At 47.5% G+C, this 12753-nt stretch overlaps 10 protein-coding genes across 10 annotated transcripts; 3 read left to right on the top strand and 7 right to left on the bottom strand.

Moving 5' to 3' along the window:
• Positions 1-12: 12 nt before the first annotated feature.
• ECU02_0520 (uncharacterized protein) lies at positions 13-1467 on the top strand (the record flags this gene model as incomplete). The annotated part of the gene is made up of 1 exon (NM_001040768.1): positions 13-1467. One exon carries the CDS (start codon positions 13-15, stop codon positions 1465-1467), a length of 1455 nt encoding a protein of 484 aa, NP_584579.1.
• Positions 1468-1533: 66 nt separating this feature from the next.
• Positions 1534-3294, bottom strand: ECU02_0510 (uncharacterized protein; the record flags this gene model as incomplete). Its single annotated transcript, NM_001040767.1, has 1 exon — positions 1534-3294. The coding sequence occupies one exon, from the start codon at positions 3292-3294 to the stop codon at positions 1534-1536; it is 1761 nt and encodes a 586-aa protein (NP_584578.1).
• A 74-nt stretch (positions 3295-3368) lies between these two features.
• Positions 3369-3947, top strand: ECU02_0500 (uncharacterized protein; the record flags this gene model as incomplete). The annotated part of the gene is made up of 1 exon (NM_001040766.1): positions 3369-3947. One exon carries the CDS (start codon positions 3369-3371, stop codon positions 3945-3947), a length of 579 nt encoding a protein of 192 aa, NP_584577.1.
• A 25-nt stretch (positions 3948-3972) lies between these two features.
• On the top strand, positions 3973-4311 carry ECU02_0490 (electron carrier DRE2; the record flags this gene model as incomplete). Its single annotated transcript, NM_001040765.1, has 1 exon — positions 3973-4311. The coding sequence occupies one exon, from the start codon at positions 3973-3975 to the stop codon at positions 4309-4311; it is 339 nt and encodes a 112-aa protein (NP_584576.1).
• A 76-nt stretch (positions 4312-4387) lies between these two features.
• Positions 4388-6748, bottom strand: ECU02_0480 (proteasome regulatory particle base subunit RPN2; the record flags this gene model as incomplete). The annotated part of the gene is made up of 1 exon (NM_001040764.1): positions 4388-6748. One exon carries the CDS (start codon positions 6746-6748, stop codon positions 4388-4390), a length of 2361 nt encoding a protein of 786 aa, NP_584575.1.
• Positions 6749-6892: 144 nt separating this feature from the next.
• On the bottom strand, positions 6893-8260 carry ECU02_0470 (uncharacterized protein; the record flags this gene model as incomplete). The annotated part of the gene is made up of 1 exon (NM_001040763.1): positions 6893-8260. The coding sequence occupies one exon, from the start codon at positions 8258-8260 to the stop codon at positions 6893-6895; it is 1368 nt and encodes a 455-aa protein (NP_584574.1).
• An 87-nt stretch (positions 8261-8347) lies between these two features.
• ECU02_0460 (uncharacterized protein) lies at positions 8348-10195 on the bottom strand (the record flags this gene model as incomplete). The annotated part of the gene is made up of 1 exon (NM_001040762.2): positions 8348-10195. The coding sequence occupies one exon, from the start codon at positions 10193-10195 to the stop codon at positions 8348-8350; it is 1848 nt and encodes a 615-aa protein (NP_584573.2).
• A 129-nt stretch (positions 10196-10324) lies between these two features.
• On the bottom strand, positions 10325-10666 carry ECU02_0450 (transcription initiation factor IIA subunit gamma; the record flags this gene model as incomplete). Its single annotated transcript, NM_001040761.1, has 1 exon — positions 10325-10666. One exon carries the CDS (start codon positions 10664-10666, stop codon positions 10325-10327), a length of 342 nt encoding a protein of 113 aa, NP_584572.1.
• Positions 10667-10698: 32 nt separating this feature from the next.
• On the bottom strand, positions 10699-11232 carry ECU02_0440 (glutathion peroxidase; the record flags this gene model as incomplete). Its single annotated transcript, NM_001040760.1, has 1 exon — positions 10699-11232. One exon carries the CDS (start codon positions 11230-11232, stop codon positions 10699-10701), a length of 534 nt encoding a protein of 177 aa, NP_584571.1.
• A 41-nt stretch (positions 11233-11273) lies between these two features.
• ECU02_0430 (uncharacterized protein) lies at positions 11274-12746 on the bottom strand (the record flags this gene model as incomplete). Its single annotated transcript, NM_001040759.2, has 1 exon — positions 11274-12746. One exon carries the CDS (start codon positions 12744-12746, stop codon positions 11274-11276), a length of 1473 nt encoding a protein of 490 aa, NP_584570.2.
• Positions 12747-12753: the final 7 nt, after the last annotated feature.

Raw genomic sequence — 12753 nt, 5'->3', positions numbered from 1 at the left:
TTTTGATCCCCAATGGCCACGGAAAGACTGAATCAGGTTAGGACATCGGTATTCCAAGCGTCCCAGTCTCTTCTGCAGACTCTTTCGACGTCTCTTGGACCCAGGGGGCTAGACAAGATGGTTGTGAAGGATAAAAAGACTGTTGTGACCAATGACGGAGCCACCATTCTGAAGTACTTGAATCACCATCCGATCCACGGAATCCTGTCGAGCATGTCCGCAACGCAAGATGAGGAATGTGGAGACGGAACGACCAGCGTTGTTATTCTTGCGGGATGCTTGTTGGAAAGCATCAGCAGCTTGCTGGAAAGGAATGTGCATCCTTCGGTTATTTGCGACAACCTTGAGATTGCAAAGAAGATTGGTCTCAGATACATTGATAGAGTGAAGATGGAGTGCAGCGAGAAGGACCTTATCAGCAATGTTACCACGGCGCTGTGCTCTAAGATAGCGTCTTCGACCGGAGAGATGGCTGTGGAGGCAATCAGGGGGATGGAGTATGTCAACGGGGACAAGAAGAATATCCGGGTTGTCAAGAAAATTGGGGGAAATCTTGACGACGTAAAGGCATACAAAAGCATTTTATTGGAATGCGATCTCAAGGACATTCCAAAGAAGGCCAAGGTGGGAGTTATCCAGTTCTGTCTAAGTGCTCCAAAAACCAATATGGACAGCAAGATTCTTATTAACGATCCTGCTCTTATGGAAAAGATCATCCAGGATGAGAGAAAGTACATTTTAGAGATGTGTAAGAAGATAAAGAAAAGCGGATGTACTCTTCTGGTGGTTCAGAAGAGCATCTTGCGAGAGTCTCTGAGTGATCTGGCCAGCCACTTTCTAAAGCAGTTGAACATTCTTGTAGTAAACTCTGTTGATAGAAAGGACGTGGATTACATTTGCAGTGCTATGAATATACAGCCTGTTTCTGAGGTAGATCTGCTAAGCCCTGCATCACTAGTGGATGTCGAAACTGGAGAGGTGGAGGGAATGCTGGAGATCAAAGGATATGGATGCACCATATTGCTGAGGGGCTGTGACGACATGGTGGTTGAGGAGGCAGAAAGGTCTTTAAACGATGCACTGTGTGTTGTGAAGTGTCTTAAGGAGCTTCCCTTCCTGGTTCCTGGAGGAGGATCCATCGAGATGGGGATTGCTCTGATGCTTTCTGAGTCCACCGAGGGAAACATTTATGTGCTGAGGGAGATAGCAAAGGCATTCGAAGGAGTTCCCTACTTCCTTGCAAGGAATGCCGGACTTTATCCCGTGGAGATAGTTTCCGAGTTAAGAAGTGAGCTGAAACAGAATTGCTGTGCAGGAATCAGTGTCAGGAGCGGGCATGCAGGTGACATGGTCAGAGATGACTCTGTGGTCCAGCCTGCAAAAGTAAGCATCAGCGTTGTCACTCTGGCACTGGAAACAGTCTCTATGATTCTGAAGATCGACGACATCCTTCCAGCAAGGAGATAACCTTGGTGATTAAAAATACTTTATTACGAGACTCTTGGCCATACTGACATGGGAGGGCTTCGTTCTTCACGCCTGGTCCTGCCTATGAGTGGAGTGAAGCTGCTCAGCTATCCTGTCAACATGCTCAGGATCGACTCTGTCTCCTCCATCGATTTTAAGGATCTTTTCGACTAACTCCCGAAGAGATTCCAGACACATTTCCCCAGTAAGAAACCTGTGGTTAAGGAGATTATCTATGGTCGGCCGCTTCTTCGGGTCTCTGGCTAAACATTCCTTCATAACCATGACTGCAGCCTTGTTCTTGCTTGTGTACTTAAACTCGGAGTACTCCTGGAGCCTCTGTATCTTCTGGATCAGATTGGGGTACTCGTGCAAGGGAGGATTCGAGTGGACCATCTCATACAAAATGCATCCCAGAGACCAGATGTCAGAGCTACGGGCAACTTTGGACTTGTTCTGAGTGACAGCCTCTGGCGACATGTAGTTTACAGTCCCGCATTGCTCCTCGGACAAAATGCTGGTTGTGTCATTTCTTATGACCTTGGATATTCCGAAGTCTATGAGCTTGACGCGTCCCTTGACAAACAGAAAGTTTGCTGGTTTAAGATCGCAGTGAATAATCCTTTCAATGTGAACCCTCTTTACTATCAGAAGCATTTGCTCCCATACATCCTTGATGAAGTTCATGCTTAAGCCTCCTTTCCTTATGATCTTCGACAGGTCCGTCTCTCCATATTCCAGTAGGATGTGTAGGTAGTCTTCACCCACCTCGTGGTCTATAATCTCGACTATCTCCGATGTCCCTTTGAACTTATACAGTAGGTTTATTTCGTTAATGTAGGAGCTGAGCATCTTTTCATCTCCAATCAGCTCGACTCTTTTCAAGGCATACACGTTGCTCCCAAAAAGAACCTTGTACACCTTACTACTTCCTCCCTTCCCTATCTGCTTGAGAATCTCGATCTCTCTTCCTTTGATTATTATCCTCTCTCTGGATCGCACTGCCCCGGACCTTGGGGATGAGTTGCTTCCCTCGGGGCTTGTCCTCCCCAAGGCTGCATTTATTTCCATCGTTATTCCCTGAGAGTAGTCTTCCTTCTCAAACCTAATGGGTATCGTTCCAAAAGTGGCCCCACAATTTTTGGACTTCGCCGCGAAACTAGGCGACAGAGACGCTCCATCTTCCCGAGCTCTGTTCTTGTTGTCGTTCTCCTTGCATTCATCGGGTGCGAGATGGGCCCTGCCGCTCCTGGACAAGAGGTTCTTTCCATCGTCTCTATGCCCAGGCCCTGACTCCTCGTGCTCTTTTTTCAAAACCTTGTTTTTCGATTGTTCTCCGATCCTGGCCTCAAAAGGACTGAGGACCTGAGCACCTGGCTTAAAGCTCGTCTCGGGGCCTCTGCAAAATACAGACAGGTCCTCTCCATTTCGGGCATAGGACATCACACACTCTAAATACTCCAGCACTCTCTTCTTTTCGGTGAACTCCTTGACCTTGACAAAATCAATGCTGTGCTGCAAGATCTTACAGAGACTCCCGTTTCCAGCCTCAATCTCAAATCGGACATAGGCCTCCCAGTAGTTGTAGAACTTGCAGAACCTCATCTTTATCATCTTGAATGTCTCTCTGGCCTCCGTCACATCCTTTGTCCCGTCCATGAGTAGCCGGATGTAGTCCAGCCATATTCTTAGCGAATACTCGTCGTCACCCACACTCTTTGATGTTGCCTTGTAATACAGAGATATCTCCTTGGTCTTTGATATGCCCGCTTGCTTCTGCTCCTCGAGATACTCATAAAGACTCTTGCTGTTGAAAATCCCCTCCATCTAGGCCTTTAAGGGTGAACTTGGCGCTGGCTTGATCCGTCAGCAATATTTCATCACCTCCCTTTAGGAAAACAATGGAAGTCGCCCAATTTCTAAGGCAAGTTCTGAAGAAGAGTGCTTTGTCTCTGGAAGACATTGCTTTTCTTTTGAGCAAGGTAGGTGTTGTGTTCAGGGACTCGGGCTGCAAGATACTGTTCTATAAGAATGTGGAGAAGGCGCTGGTGTGCCATTACAAAGAAGCCCACGGGGTCGACATAGAGCCCAGGATCTACAGCATCAATGAGATTCATGGGCTGATCCTGTTTCTGTACATAAAGAAGTATGGACAGCCAGAGGTTGATTCGGAGCTCGAGAGGTTTTTCGAGGACCTGTTTTTCAGTGACTCTGGAGAGATGGATGCATGCCGGCTAAAGGAGGAGAACGAGAGGCTGGTAAGAGAAAACTCGGAGCTGAGAGAAAGGATAAATGAAATAGACGACTCGCGGATAGATAGAGGATTCGAGGAGGAGGGGTTCAGGAGCGTGGATGAAGAGGTTTTGTCGAAGATGGAAAGGGACTTGACGGCCTTGAGAGAACAGGTCGACTTTGAGCACTCGTTGATCCTGGAGGCATGGTACAAGCTGGGGGAGGAGCACATCAAGAATCGGCATTAAATTGGGACGCATCTCTCTGCCCCGGATGGAGGACAAGGAAGAGCTGAGGAAGCTGCTGCGAAGCATGATGAGGAAAAGCACAGATCCAAGGACAAAGATGCAGGACGAGTACCTGACTGATGAGGATAAGGCAATACAGAGGAGTGAAAGACCTCCCGCAAAGAAAAGGGCATGTAAAGATTGTACATGCGGGCTGAAAGAAGAGCAGGAAGTCAGGACAAGATCTGCCTGTGGAAACTGCTACAAGGGCGATGCATTCAGGTGTAGCGGATGCCCTTCTCTTGGATTGCCTCCATATGAACCTGGGGATGTTGTTTCCTTTTCCATGGACCTAAGCAATGAGTTCCAAGGGGAGGATGCATAGAAAAGTCTTACAAAACGAAAATAAATGTCGAAGACTCTGGTGCTACAAAGAAGATTTTCTATTTCAAGACTATGCTTTATTTCTTCTTCTTCACAAACAAGATGGCAGGTGCATCAATGCCGCACTCCTCTCGTTGCTTGATTGTACACCTACTACCAAATGTCAACACAGAGGGCGACTCGATGACAATCTCCTTGTCTTCCTTGGGCTTCTGTTTGAATCTTCTTGCCTTCTTGATGTCTGGAAGGCATATAAGAAGATTGTTGTAACGGCTGGATGTCGGGATTTCAATCTCCTCCTCCTCAAGATCCTCGTTGAAGCAGAAGACCGTTGTCGGAAGGGCGCAGAGGGACACCATGCTTATGAGGGGATGCCAGTACCAGTAGTGCAGGAACAGAACTGCACCTGCAATCCTGTCTGCAGACGTGATTCCAGACATATTTCTTACAGAAAAGACGATATTCCTTCCTCCACCTTCGCTCAGTCCCCTTCCAAGCACAGCCCCCAGCTCTACAGCCCCGCTCTCCTTCTTGTCCACTATCAGCCTGTTCAGCTTCTCGATGATGCGCTTGTAGTTCGGAACAAGCTCAGGGTTGCACTGCATCGTAATGAACCCAACTCCAATACAGGCAGACTGCCTGACAAGACTGTTGGTGTCGTACATCAATGCCTCCAGGATATTGGTGCAGACCTTATCTCCTGTTCCGGAGAGAAACAGCCCGAGAACCACTGCAACAGCTGCCCTCACAAAGAAGTTGTGGTTCTCAGAGAGAGGCTCCAGGGTCCCCACAAGGAGATCTCTATCGTCGCAGCATACAAGCCCAATAGCTATCACTGCTGCTCTCTTAACATCGTCATCTCCGTCGTTGATGTACGGAAGAAGCGTCGAGATTACGCCGAGTCTACCTGTGCCAACAAACGCAGATCCAAGAGAAAGAACACCGTTGGCCCTCATTATAGAGTCCTTGTCATAGAGAAGTTCGTTGATGTAGTTCTTGAAATCCCCATTCGAGGCATTGCACTCGTCATAGAACATTTCCTCGCTGAACATCAGAACCAGCGAAAACGAGATCCCAACAGCCCTCTTCACGCGTTCGAACTCGGTTTCTCCGGCAATCGTCCGCAGGTCCTCCAGAAGTTCAACACTCCATGAGTTGAGGCCCAGCATCCCCATTCCGTATACAGAGGCTTCTACCAGCAGTGTCCGATCGACCTTTGAGAGCTCCTTGAGCTTGTTTAAAATCTCTCTGTTGGCAGATCCCATGTTGATAAGCCCCAGCCCCAGGCACACACCATATGCCAGCTCGGGGGTGAGGGTATCCTCCGTGTCCAGAAAGTAGAGGAGGTACTCGGTGTCTTCCTCGCTGAATGTCCCTGCCTTTATGAGGCCCAGAGCCATTAAAGCTCCTCCTTCCTTTTGGCTGACTTCACTGGGCAGATAGTTCTTGAGAATCTCGTAAGGATTGGAGTTGAATAGGTGGATCATGCCAATACTCGCCACCTCGCTGAACTTTGCCCACTCACTTGACTGCCCAAAAATGTCTGCGTTATTTCTGTAAAGCGTGTCGTTGGAGGTTCCCAGGTTCATCAGAGAGTTGGCCAGCCCTAGGTAGTGAGTCCTGGTTCTTGCTATGGACTCAAGAAACTTAAAGCTGGTAAGATTCTTTTCAAGAAGAAACGCGCCCAGGATCTTCTTCTTGAACTCCCCACTGAGTATTGACATGACTCTCTGGTCTGCCACCTCGATCTCGGGGCTGTAATTGTCCTCAGTGTAGAATGCAACGTCATAGCACAGAAGAATATCCTCTTTCACAAGTCTTTCAATTAGGGCCTTGACTTTCTCCACATCCTCAAGATAGAAGTAGGCATCTATAACATAAAAAATAAACGGCTTTTTTCCCGGCCCGATCTCTGCAAGCATTCCATATATCTCTTTCAGGCACCCCTCCTCCTCTCCAAGTGATATAAGAAGGTCAAGCAGCCTCCTGCAGTCATTCCCGTCGCTTATGTACTTTACAAGCGCCTCCTTGAGCAGCCCATATGCCTTAATGGAAAATAAATATCCTATGAGGGAATCATCCACATCCTCTGCACCTATAACCTTGAGAACAAAATCCCTGATTCTGTCGTCGCCTCCTATATCAGCAGAGTCCATCATGTGATAGACGATGGAGGTGTAGTAGAAAGACCCATCGTCGACAAGGAGATCCCCAGCACGAAGTGCGTACTCGATGGCCTGCTGATAGTCCTCGAGGACAAAGTAGATCTTACTCAAGCACAGGCTCGTTTTCGGGTCAGAGGACTTGATGTATCGGAGATCGTCTTTTATATGCGGAGCAACCACGTCCACATGCGCATTTATCACATCGATCGCCTCGGACTCCCTTCCATCCCTCAGAAGAGCTCTTATGTTCGGCAAAATCCTTATTGTTTGCATTGATGGGCTTTCCAGGGCAAAAATATTTTATTCTCGGAACTCGTCTTCTCGTCTACTAGGAGCTAGAACAGGGTGCGCAGAAGAACCTCTGCCAAATCCGCTTAGACACCAGCTACCATTGCTATCAGACAAAACTTCCATCTTTCAAATCACCTTTCTGGTGAGTATCTCCCTCTGAAGCTTAAGGATCTTCGAATACTTCTCATATCTCTTGAATGCAATCCCGTCAATGGCCCCGTCAACCATTGCAATCAGCCTTCTCACTTTATTTCCATCTATCTTGATCCCAGAAACAACACCCTCCATCTTCTCCCCAAGCCTCTGGAGGCGTGTCATCAGCTCATTCTTCTTCTTGTCAAGGACCTCCACCCTCTTCAATATCAAGTCGTTCTCGGCATTCAACCCTGCCATCTTCTCATCAAAGCTTTCGTTAAGAGTCACAAGCTCAAAATAAATCCTTCTGTACACATCGAGAATCTTACTCTCAAACTCGTTAACCATCTTCTGTATCATGAGAAGGCTCTTCTCAGAAACCTCTCTTCCATTCTCTGCAAGTTTGATCTCCGGAACCTTGATCTCGTTTTCCACCATCCTGAACATCTCCTTCACCCTCGTGTCCGCATCTCCCTCCTTCAGCAACTTCACGCCAGTCCTTTCGTCCTCTACCGCATTCTTGACAAATAAAACCCTGTCACGCGAAATCCCAATGTTCCCAAACATCTTGTGAACCCGAACACCTGCAATCATCCGTGGCATTTCGTCAACAACTAGAAGGTTCTTCTCCAAGCAGTAGACACTTTCAAATGCATGGAGCTCGAAATCACGTGTCCTGTATGTATAGTTTAGCACCAGCACATCCTTTCCGATGTCATATACCTCAAATCCGCCGTCATAGCACACATACATCCTGTTTTTCCTGGCTAAAATTCTGTTGATGTTTCCGTCAAAATAGGTAGGCTCCGGAATCATCCGAACAGGTTTGTGCAGAAGAGCCATCCTTGACGCAACAAAAGAATGTGTGTGGTAGATCCGGCCAGACCTCGACAGGAACCATGAGGATCCATCCTCAATCGTAAAATCAATTATTTCGTCTTCTCTTGCAACATCTCCCTTGCAGCGCACCACAACTCTCTCAACATCGTTGTTGAAAACCTCGATCTTTTTACTCTTGTACAGAAAACACACGGCATGGGTCTCCTTTACCGTTGCTGTTCCACTCACACACACCCTGATCGGAGGCTCGAGCAGCTGATGGGTCCCGCTCAAAACTAGCTCTTCTCCAAACAACCTATACCTATGTAGAACATTCCCGCACAAGATAAGCATCATCCCTTTGAAGTGGCAGATATAGTCAACCCTATCCTCAAACGTCTTGTGCAGAACCTCAGAGTCGTATGTGTGGACGCCTTTGCTCACCAGCTGCATTCCCCGAATAAAAAATATCCTGTCATCAACCATTGTACTTATACTCAGGTCGTCCACACTCTTCTTTTCTATATAGCTCACTTGCATTAGGCCAGGGATACACTGAAACTCAGATTTCAACACAGCAGCAAAAAACTTCGCATTAGCTCTTTAATTCAGAAACCATCACACTTCTCAGAAGTGGTTAACGTCGTAGACATACGTCCCCCTCTCATACTCATATCCAACAAACTTCTTCACAGTATCATTCTTCAAGCCATACACAAATCTTTCCTGGATCCCCTTCAGCGGAAACTGCTTCTGCTCGCCTCTGATATAGTCTCCCAGGCTCCTACTGTATGGAAACACCCCCTCTACATACACACGAGCTCTTCTGTTCAGTCCTACTCCAACAGGGTCATTGACTACAACAGATTCTTTTGAGAAGTAAATCTTCGATTGAATATTCGCCATGGTAACCTCAGATGCACTCACAGTGTCAAGATATTCTATCCTTCCCTTGTCCTCAAAGCCTATGATCAGATTATGAACCTCCCTCATGTGCTTGATGTTCTCTATCGGAGGAATCGTGTATATCTTCTCCTTTGCAGGAGGCTTTGGAGGTCGAAAGCTCAGAGATATCTTCCGGGGCTTCGACTCCTCCTTGAATATCGGCCTCGGAAGTACCTTGCTCAGTGGAAGATGCTCTTTCTCGGTCTTCTCAAACTTAATGTCCTTCAGGAGAAATGGGTCAGACGGGTCTATTTTGGTCTGCTGCGGATTCATCTGCCCACAGGCTCCGAGAGAAGCCATTGTGCTTCCAAACGGCTGTTGCATCGGCATCTCAAATGGCTGTGCATTCGTGAACGAAAGATTGTTGGAGGCCGGCGCTTGCGGAGCCATCCCAACAGACCCAAATGCTGCCTGCGGCTGCTGTACATTCTGAACAAATGGATTTCCGCTTGGCAACCCAGAGGGGCCTTGGATCGATGAGCCGAACGGCTGGGATGCTATGTTAGAAGAAACTGCCGAAGGCGCAAATGGCTGCTGTGGCGTGGTGCTTCCAAAGCTAGAATTAGCAGGCTCTTGCTGGGTCTTCGAACTCCCAGCTGAAATAAAAGGTTGGAATGAAGTCCCAGATGTAGCAGCCGTTCCAAAGACGCTATTACCCTGCGGCTTGTTGACTGCAGAAGACGGCATCGCTGCTCCAAGGGGTAGCCCGAATCCAGAGATGCTCTTAGGCTCCGTCATGCTTCCACTTGTCATGGGCTTTCTTCCAAGCATGTAGTCTTCGGACCTCAGCTCCTCGACAGACTTCTGCGTGTAGTTTTCGTTCCCGTTGATGTGCATCAAGGTTACCTCCCCTCCATTATCTTCTCTTATCTTTCTTTGTATGTAGGGATGATCCTTGGTCCCAGTGCTACTTCCCGCAAGTCCAGGAAATGTTTTGTTTAGAGTGCTGTTCCTGTCGTTGGAAAAGGTGCTTTGGGTCCCGCCAAAGGGACTGTAGGAGGTAGATCCCTGCCCCCATATGCTGGGCTGAGATGCCGTGGACCCTCCCATGGTGAACGGCTGCAACCCATTTTGGGCTCCAGATGCGAACACACTGCTCTGCGGCTGTGCTCCAAAATTCATGGTCCCCCCAGTCCCTCCAAACTGTGTCTGGCCCGTCCCTAAGGCGTTAGAGGTACCCCCAAATATATTGCTTCCGGTGCTCGGAGTTCCTCCAGACCCGAATCTTGCCAACGAGGTCGACGGCTGCTGCTGGCCAGAAAAAGGCTGTCCAAATCCTCCAGAGCTAGATGCTGCCCCACTGCCAAATGAAGATGTTCCCCCAAAAGGTGTTACACCGCTAAACGTATTGCTTTTCATTCCTCCAGACCCTTGAAGAAAAGGATTCTGTGCGCTGCCAAACCCAGCCTGCGACTGCCCAAAAATCGAAGGCTGCTGCGCTCCAGAAAATTGCCCTTGCTTGTTATCCTTCTGCGGAGTCTGCGCAAAGAACGACGAGTTAAAGAACTTGTTCATGTTGTTCTGGTCCATTTTCAGGGCTCCCATTTCCAGATAACTTATCGGAACCTCAAAAATTTCTGCCTACCACCTCCCAACAGCAGCAACTTAAGGATGTTGGCAAATTTAACATTTATTTGAAAATAGCTACACCGAGAATCTTCATCCTCTCTTTCTTCTTCTTCTTCCTGCATCCATGTTGATGTCTGCGTCACATGCAACGATGTTAACCTCCCCAGCATTGAAGTATTCGTTATTCAAGGACATTACAAACCCCGTCGTCTGAAATCTCCACACCCCGTCAACATGGTTGTAAAAGTCCACCTTCCCCTTGAAGCTCATTGAGTTGGTTACAGACTTGTTGAAAACAATAGGGACACTCAGATCAAACGTCTCGAGAATGTGTTTTCCTTGGTTCGGGCTTAGCACATTGGCATTCACCTTCTCGTCTACTATCTTTTCAAGGACCTTTCCAACCATCAGCTGCCTGTAGAATTCATACATCAATGGGTACAGTAATTTTTTTATTTATTCCATCAGGAGTTCTGCATGCCATTCTCCCCATCCTCAATACTCCTCAAGAGATTCTCGTCATCCTCCTTGACAATATCGCTTGGCCCAAACCTCTTAACAACACATCCCTTACGATCAACGAGGAATTTTGTAAAGTTCCACTTAATGAAATTTCCGAGCCTCCCCTTTCCGTTTTTGGTATTGACAAGATGCCTGAACACGGGATGAGCTCCTTTCCCAAAAACATCGACTTTGTCAAAAACCACAAACCTGTCCGAATACTTCTTAGACACCTCTCCGCGTATTTCCTCAATGGGCCTTGACTCCTGGCCCAGATACTGATTGCAGGGAAACAAAAGAATCCTTAGCCCTTTCCTGTAGAACTTATCAAGAAGACCCGCAAAGCTCTTGTAGTTGCTTTCAGCAAACTTGCATGACGACGCAACATTAGCAATCATAATAACGCACCCTCTGAACGATCCAAGGCTGACTTCGCTTCCGTCCCATCCACGAGCACTCAGACCGTAAAAGGCCTCTGATTCCATCCCTCGCTCCATATGGGATCACAATTCAGAAAATATATCGTCTTTCAATGCGCCTAGGTACATCTGGCCTTCAGATACTCCACATAAGACCTGGGCGTTATGATCTTATCAGAGCCCACCACAATCTCCACCCCAAGGCTCTCACCAACTTCATATGCAACCCTGATCTCTTCAAAAGTCACTCCACCAGCTATATAGACGCAGTATAGCTTCTGACAAGAAATATCCTTCTTCACCGACAGAAGATGGCTCTTTCTTAAAGACTTTAAGGGCGTTCTGCTGCTTGTCAATCTATTTATTTGGAAATGCCCCTTTTGCTTCCCAATAAAGCTTCTCAGAACATTGCTCAGCACAGGCTCATATCGACTAACCTCGTACTTGTAGTCTCCTGTCCCCCGGAGAGGTACAAAGTTCTCATGGTTGTCAAAGGTAATTCTAATCTCCTCGTCTCTAAACCCCATGCCCCTAAGAAGGTCCATCTCAGTCTCCTGTAGCTGATACCCATTTGCTTTAAGCAGTAGCAGAATCCTAACCTTGTCAGACCTCTCAATTCTGCTGCTCCTGAAATACTCAAACACATCATCAATCTTCATCTTCCATTTGTTTCCAGACTTGTCGTACCCTGTTGCAAGCAGCTGCTCAATTTCGTTAAACCTAGAGAGATAATCAAACCTGTCGTAGCACTTCTGCGCCAGTCCAAGAATCTTGCCCAGGCTCTCCTTGGTTTTTGCTGCCGCTGGGGCTTCAAGCACCATCTTCATCAAGTCCTTGTTGTCAACCTTCGTGTCCAGCCTCTGCGCCACCTTCGACAGCATCTGCGCCTGATTTCTCAAAATCGAATTCACCTCTCCAAGATGCACATTCTTGACACTCTCCCACACCCTGTCCCCCATATACTCCTTCTCAAACACTTCCATATTCTCGATCTCAAGATCCTCAAGCAGTGTCCTGAACGTGAAAAAGTGGAGAAGCGGCGTAAAGAGGTCAATGCTCCTATCCAGTATAATAAGCTCTCCTTTCCTTTCCTCATCCCCCATCATCTTCTCAGCCATTTCTCCAAGGCTCCGGCACGTGGACCCTGTGTAGCTCACATTAAACATTGTGTTCAAGGTCTTGGCCACGGAATACAGCTGCTTCGGCATCGCCCTAAAAACCTTCTGCTCAAAAGGAATAAAGTCTACATCTACCCTCAGAACCTTGATCAGGGGCTGCAGACCTTCACACTCTTCCAGTACACAGGCTGTATATGTAGGATACAACCTGCCTTCAAAGTCTTTGTTTATCATCTTCACGACATCATCCTCTCCCTTCACAAAGTATATCACAGGAAAGTCCACAGGCTCTCTCTTCTCCTCAATCCTCTGCGAAATCACTATGTTGTGGTTGATAAACTCAGACTTCACGAAGAAATTCTTCAGAATGCTCGCTGCATAGCTGTCGTACACAAGAACACTCCACTCGGCATCCGGGTGGACCTTGAAGACATCCTCAATTATCTTCTTTTTTAACAAACTCAAAATGTCCATTTTAAGG

Source organism: Encephalitozoon cuniculi, chromosome II (assembly GCF_000091225.2).
Source record: "Encephalitozoon cuniculi GB-M1 chromosome II, complete sequence".
Lineage (NCBI taxonomy): Eukaryota > Fungi > Microsporidia > Unikaryonidae > Encephalitozoon > Encephalitozoon cuniculi.
This window is presented reverse-complemented; position numbering and strand designations above follow the sequence as displayed.